General features: G+C 39.9%; 1 protein-coding gene across 4 annotated transcripts in view; it reads right to left on the bottom strand.

Annotated features, from left to right (window-relative positions):
• The window catches only part of LOC107661489 (whirlin-like), a 114,262-nt gene extending 106,888 nt beyond the window's left edge, over positions 1–7,374 (bottom strand). For all 4 annotated transcript variants that reach the window (XM_016451112.1, XM_016451125.1, XM_016451106.1 and 1 more), the window contains exons 1-2: positions 6,852–7,374; positions 5,212–6,117 (exon numbers count right to left, since the gene is read on the bottom strand). In XM_016451112.1, coding sequence (XP_016306598.1) covers positions 5,212–5,946 — 735 coding nt within the window. In that variant the 5' untranslated portion in view covers positions 5,947–6,117; positions 6,852–7,374. The remainder of the gene's footprint in view (positions 1–5,211; positions 6,118–6,851) is intronic.
• Positions 7,375–7,584: the final 210 nt, after the last annotated feature.

Below are 7,584 nucleotides of genomic sequence, written 5' to 3'. Positions count from 1 at the left end.
AAACATACTTACAGTCGCTGATTCAGAAGCGGCAGATTGTCATAGCAAAGTCAGAATTACCTCCTCTCCTAGGTTCACGAAACGGTCGTCCATAAAATGCACGGCTCTTCTGTTGTAAATAATCTTAAAGATTCCTAAATGAATCTACTTTCGGAAGGCCAAATAAAGTGCTTTTGCTTTCGCACTGAAACACACAGCGTCTCCCTGACATGGCTGCTTCAACACTAACTGCGGTTACTGAAACCACGCCTTCTTTCTTTGCGTGCACATTTGGGCCGCATTATGCTAATATTGCCACATAGTGAGGTAGATATGTGGGGGCGTGTTAGAACGAGCCGTTTTAGGGGGGCGTGGCAGAGTCTTAACTTTGATAAAGAATATCTCTTTGGTTTTGAGACTTTAGTCTTTGCAACTTCAGGGATCTTATCTATTCACAATCAGCTTGTAGCACTCCAAAGAGAAAGGAAAACTTGAAATCGCATCATATGACCCCTTTAATTTGTGTTCTAAAGATGAACGAAGGTCTTACGGGTTTAGAACGATCAATGACAGAATTTTCATTTTTGGGTAAAGTAAAATGCACACGGCGCTTTTAAGCTATTTAAAAGCGAAGGAAAGTGAGGAAAAGAGGGAAAATTCAAACGAACTAAAAACGAACAATTGCTTTAAGCCGAATTGCCTCTATTTGAAAGTGAAAGTAAAATGCGCACGGCACTTTTATAAGCTAATTAAAAGCGAGGAAAAGAGGGAACGCCCTTTCCCCTACGGTGATACCGGTATTATCGGTGTTGTCACACGTCGATTAACCGGTGGGAAAATTTCTTCACCGTCACAACCTTACTTTCCACAGTACAAAAACAGAAATGCACTAAAATACAAGTTCACATTAGGTAGCATGACTACATACTGTAAATATGTGTGTTAACTGTGATTAAAATAAATTAATGTGTTAAACATTTTATATCATTCACAAGCATTAACATGACAGCTCTATATTTGGACACTTTAGCCATGAATGTGATAAATGTATTTGCATTATATAACAAAATATCAAAACAAGTATAAAGAAATATAGCACAAGTAGCCTACCTTTCAGTTAAGACATTCCACAAAAAAGTTTGATAGGTTTAAATATACAATGCAATAGACATATTGTTCAGAAAGAAGACAAAAATCTTGTTCAATCTATATATTTATATGATGAACTACTGGATATTCTGCTAAGGGAATGACATGAATGACACAAGAAAAATTACATCAAGACCAGTTGGCTAAAAATACATTTAAAAGTGTCTCAGAAAAGTAAAGTTAGTTTTGAGAAAAGCCCTAGCATCATCTGATTGCAGAAGACACTTGATTTGATATTTTGAATCTAATGCAATGAAATTCAGACATTTGTAAATGGATAGGCTAGTTCACAAAAACTTCCATTGTAATGTGAAAAATAATGGATGTCAATAGCAACTAAACTGTTTTGTAACCAACATTCTTCAAATATCTTCTATTGTGTTCCGCAGAAGAAACTCATAAAGGTTTGGCAAGATTTGAGGGTGAGTAAATGATTGCAGAATGTTTATTTTTGAGTGGACTATGCTTTTAAGTGTGACTTAAGTGACATAACTATACACATAGTGTCAATGAAAGCATGTAAAGGCATTTGACATCTGAGTTAAATACAGTATTATGCAACAATGTGATTTATGCACTAAATCCACTATGCACTTTAAAAAATTATTATATATGCCACTGCCGCCTTCTCACAGTGACGGCCACCTTCCATTTTTCGCCTCTCATTTGCATAACATTTAGTATTTCTCAACTTTTTGATTCTATCACTGCATGTACCGCTCTGCTGCTGTCAATATCTCAATGCCCTGAATGAACTTGCTACTCAGCTCCCATGAACAAATTGAAAATGCTCACTCAGCTCCACACAAGTGGACACGTACAGTTAGAGGCATTGGTATAGTGATGAATCTTCTAGCCTGGTTCTAACTGAGATTGCAAAGCAGCATTTGACGATTAGCTGGTAAACACTTCTGTCTTAATCATCTCTCAGTGTCAAGACAAAGGCAAGAGGCAACCTCCTCTAACTTTGAGCCACGGGCACCCTGGCAGTCCCAGCATTAAAATTAAATCAACTCGACTTAACAGGTGATCTTATATGGGGTCACCCTTGAAACAGGAGATGAGGAAAGATCATTGATCATATGGGCTATCACAGCAGCTCTGTGAACAAACACTGAAGGCCATGCGGATAGACCAACCAATCATGAGATGCCAAAGGGCATCACACACATTCAATATAGCCTTTAAAGATGATGCAAACAGGTCACCCACTGTATGTACAATCCATCCTCATCACGGAGTCTGAAGACCCACAGAGAGAGTTGGAGATAGCTGGTCAGACAGACAACTAGACATACAAACAAGAAAAGTTTAGAAGACACAGGCAGAGAAATAATGATGTCAGTCCAGCTCAACCGCCTGCAAGAGTGCTTCTTCCTCATTTCGAAACATTGTGTACACAAACCTCAGCAAACCTCCTTACCAGACACAACATGATACAGCAACATGATTTTTTTTATTCTAACCAGCCACTGGCACTGGCCTGGATATCTCCACCCATTCTGAAATCGCATTTGCCTAAAATTTTGCTCCAATAAGTTCCGATTGGCTGTGATTTTGCTGGATCTCACAGCTCTTTTGCTTTCTTGTATGGACAGACAACAGGTTAGAACAGTGGCTGCATCCAATAATGCATACTTCCCTACTACATAGTTTAAGTACACTCTTAAAAATAAAGGTTCCACAGTGGGGGTAGTAGAACCATTTTGCATCGGCTCCCCAAAAAACCATTTGGTGAACAGTTCTTATCAGTTTCTCAGTGAGATTTTGTACGATGTAAAGTTTCCATGGATGTCAAAGTTTCTTCATGGAACCACTGATGCCAATAAAGAACCTTTATTTTTAAAAGGCAGCGAGGGCAACAAAAAAAGCTGTAGGCCTATGTAAAAAGTGTAGCATATTCAAAAAGATTAGTATGAACTTCACAGGCACACAGTAAGCAAAAAGTAACCAGATGACCAACTTCTGGTAAGATTCTTAAGTGTGCATTTAATGGAAACTTCACTATCCCGTTGAGGCCACGGGAGAGGATTTATGAATGGCATACCAACTGGTAGGTCACATGATAATGCCAACATGATGAATGTTGTATGTTTGGACTTCATTTATACTATAAATAACCTTTTTATTAGTCGCAAAGCAATTACTTATTCAAAAGAAGCACCCACTGAAGAGAGTATGCAATTTCCGACACAGATACTGTTACTTTTACCATGAGTTCCACCAACTAGAATTTTAGCTGCATTGGAACGTGTGAAGTTGTCACAACTTCTATTAAAAAAAGGTGTATTATTTTGGTGTTTATGTCTGAAAACACCAAAATAATCCAAGAAAGAAAAAGCAAAAGCAAAACGGATAACGTTCAGGGTTCATTTACACATCACAAAGGTCAACAGAGCCCAGAGGAAATCCTCACTTTAACTAAAATAGATGTTCTTCCTTCTACTAGAAAAATGAGAGATAACTCTGCCTGCTAGCATTCAGGGAGCACAGGAAGGCACCGATCAAATGTACACTGTGCTGAAATTATCTGCACCTAGCAAAACCCCCGTCTATCTCTCTCTGTTCTGGCTGCTCAGACAGTTCTTGTGTCTTTACCCAGACTATGTCTGCATTACATGACAACAAGAGAATCAAGACAAGCAGAAGGTCATGTTCAGCCTGGGGGAGAGGCTCGTCCATTTACTCATGCAGATCAATATGATTAACTGGGAGGAAGCAGCCTCCCCCCTCTGCCAGCTTCTGTTTAAGAAAGGCAGCATGGCAGGAATTTATACCCTGCTGCTCAATTGTGCCAGTTTTCCCCCAGGGAAAGAGGGCAACAATGATATAGAAAGGCGGCAAACTGTTCATGTTAATTTTCTCTTGGCACACAACTCTACAGAGATTCCCAAACATGGGGATAGGAGAGAGTCAAACAAGCAGTATCAGTGGAATGGCTATGTGCCAGTACTTTGAAATATGCTTGGGATGTGCCTTATCTTCACTTTCAGATGCTTTCATGTTTTGTAATGTTGTCAAAAATATGATCACTGTAAAATTATAAAATTAAGGCCTCATTTGAGGTTCCCCAGATTGCCACAATGGTGTAAGTCTTTGGAGAAAATCTAAGCAGTTTTTGAAGATTGCCTCAAAGTGAACTTCAATATGCTTTTTAAGTGCATCAAAGCTTGTTGCTTATTATTATTGGCAATGTTTAAATTTCTAGTAGAAAATAATGGGTACTTCAGAGAATTGCCCTTTTAGAAATGACGCTTAGCGTTTCTCCTGAGAGGTCCACCGGTGTCTGTGCTGTGGCACATGAAGATCGGTGGTCTTAATACAACTGACAAACCATACGATTCTTGGGAAAAACCTTTTGAAAAAAATTGCAATCTAGAACAATGCTTGTTTCAGCACCATGGACAGCACACAAAATCTCATCAATAATACATGTGTGGCCCAAAATTGTGCAATTACTTCATATAAATTATGATTCGTAGAGAGTATGTGAAGGATTAGGCAAAGTCAGCTCTTCTTTTAAATGACAACAGCACAATGAAATGCCTTTACACTGAAATACTGAGTATATCTAGAAACTTTCACGTGACAGCAAATGTTACTGATACAAAATTGATAAGCCACGTGCAATCATTTAATTATAGCTAATCCATACACACTGATCAATAACATCAACATTTGTAGAGGCCTTTCTGGCTAACACATATCAATAAAAGTGAGCATTTATCATTCTGGTCCTTCAAGGGACACTTTCAGCTGCTTGTCTTGCATTAATAATCAATCAAGAAAGAAGGAGTGCAGTCTGTTCCCTGTGGTCAAATGACTGGCCACAATCAGGTGATCTAAACGTGGCTACAAAATCTGTAGGTGCAATCTGTGGGTGAAGTAATATTTAGTTTTTCAAAGAAGGAAAGACAGAAAAACTGCATGATTCCCATATCAACAACAGCATGTGTGAATGAATCGGTCAAGGAATAAGTAAATACATTTTCTTTAAATTATCACATATTTAAGTAATATTATTCACACTCACTTAACCATAAAAAATATTTATACAAATTATATTAAAGGAAAAAAGCTTACCTTAACTGCCTCTGCGTGTGTGACCCGGTCAAACACTTTGTCATTAACTTTCATTATCTGATCTCCAATTCTCAAACCCTCCTTTTCAGCCAGTGATCCCGGTTCTACCAGTGACACATAGATCCCAACTCCATGCTCGGATCCTCCGCGGATGCTAAATCCCAAACCCTCGTTGCTCTTGTGACGCTTGAGGGTCAACTGTCGGATCTCTCCCGGGGGCTCCGGTAAGAAATTTCTTCCCAGTAAAGGAATAAGAGTCGCTGTCCCATCGCTGCTGGTGCTGATAGTGTCAGGAGACCCGCGCAGAGCGGCTTGAGACGCGGAAGTAGGCGAGAAGTGAGCCCCGTGTGTTGGACTCAAATTAGCAGCCTCGTGGGAACCGTCTGGGTCACCATTGCGCGCAAGAACGTCGGATTTCAAATAGAGACCTTCTGATGTGTACTGATCGAACAGAAGCTGGTCCGAGCGCGGGATAACTAGCCGCAGCATGGGCAGAAGCTGGCGCTTGCTCGGAACGTTCAGTATGACTTTAAGCGTCTGGACCAGGTCGTACACATTGCGCTTGGAGTGGTACACGTTGAGGCAGTGGATGAACTGCTCTCTCTCGAGGTCGCAGAGCAGCAAGTTGAGCGCGTTGTGAAGCTTCTTCACGTTGGCGGAAAGGGTACGCGCGCTAGACGCCACGGAGTTGCCCGAGGAAGAGTTGAGCGACAGGCGCTCCAGGTCTGTGCTCATCCTCGCGCCCTTTGCCTGGATCACAGAGCCACGCGGAAGCGGTGGGGTCCGGCGAGCATTGCAGTAGCACCGGAACCGAGTCTACAGGAGTCTGCGGAGCGGCGCATGGCACTGCGATGCCTTGATGTTCACTGTCATAATTAATATTACACCAAACGGGTCACAGAGGACCTACAAAACCAAACACATACATCTAATTAGGCCAGTATCCTAAAGCACAAATAATAAATAAATAAAAAGTTTGGAATTGAAATAAACACTTAAAGCACGCTGTAAAAAAGTAATAATGTCAATGTCTAGTTACATTTAGTTTGTTTGTTATAATTTATACAAGGAATTATGATGTTAGGTAACATTATGTTTTTAAGAATAAAAATAAGAATAATTTATGGGGAAAATTCAGAGATTTCCATGAGTAAACCATGTTTTATTTAATTTTCATGTTTAATTTTAATTATGCCAATTGGAATGTTTTACATTTTATGTTGTGTAGTTAATGTTTGCTGCATTAATTTAACGTCATGTGTTACCTGGATAGATAACACTGTGATCTGTCACTGTTATGAAACAATATACATTTCATTCATTCATTCATTCATTCATTCATTCAATCAACATTCAATGTTACCAGATATATTAGTAGTAATAGGCTACATCGAAAGTTTAGTGACAGATGGAATTGCGCAAGATATGTTTGAATATTAACATTATATGATTTAATGGCATACGAATATGAATTTAATAATACAGTCATCAAAATTCCATCCCATCATCATAGCATTTTAAATGTATAGAAATATGACATGTGCAATTTAGCTGGAAAACCGACAACTGTGATAGCCAGAACTTTAGAAAGAATCGGAAAAAACGTAAATAAAAGCCATATATTAGACAGGAAAGTGCACCTTCCAAATAACACCGACAGAAAGCAGCGCGCGCCGGTGCGTCTTGCGCTCGCGAAAAAAGGGTCAAGTGGCCAGTGCGTCTTCTCCAATATCTCTGTCGTCAACAGTGAATCCCTTATGGAGGAGTTTAGGATCTTTGCCCAGAAATCCAGAGCTTTACAACCACCATAATCACATGAACGCGTTCCCGTTGATTAGTTTTAAAAGTAGAGCACTGGTTCAGCGTTCGGTTCGAATCCACTCGTCCTGTATTTGGAGGATATGGCACCCAAACTAAAACGCAAAGTTGTTATCCTTTGGCACGCTCATATCAGAAAGTTGAAACACGCTTTAGTCCTTTGGAAAGTGCGCCAGTTGTATTACATAGACAAAAAAATCAAACAGGTTGGAAAGTTATTCGTTGCGTAAGTGCGCAAAGAAACAAAGTAACACTGCACGGAGATCGACTGTCTTCGTCGTCTAGCCTTCAGCTGTCGGAACAAGAGGATCGACTGAACTGGCTCGCTCGTCGCTCCAACGCGTCCCTACACAGGAAATGACGCAGCTTATGTGGCGCGCGTAAGTTGCTTAGTAACCAACAACACAGGAGTGAGGCGGGTGCGCGCAGGACTTGCAAATACCCATCTGCTTATTTTAAGAGCTATGTTATTTAGTGTCACTGAGATACTGCGAGCCATAGTTTTTTTTTATTAATATTGAATTCGTTCTTATTGTTGTATTTTCCGTTTTCATT

The sequence above is a fragment of the Sinocyclocheilus anshuiensis genome, unplaced genomic scaffold (genome assembly GCF_001515605.1).
Source record: "Sinocyclocheilus anshuiensis isolate Anshui unplaced genomic scaffold, SAMN03320099.WGS_v1.1 scaffold457, whole genome shotgun sequence".
NCBI lineage: Eukaryota > Metazoa > Chordata > Actinopteri > Cypriniformes > Cyprinidae > Sinocyclocheilus > Sinocyclocheilus anshuiensis.
This window is presented reverse-complemented; position numbering and strand designations above follow the sequence as displayed.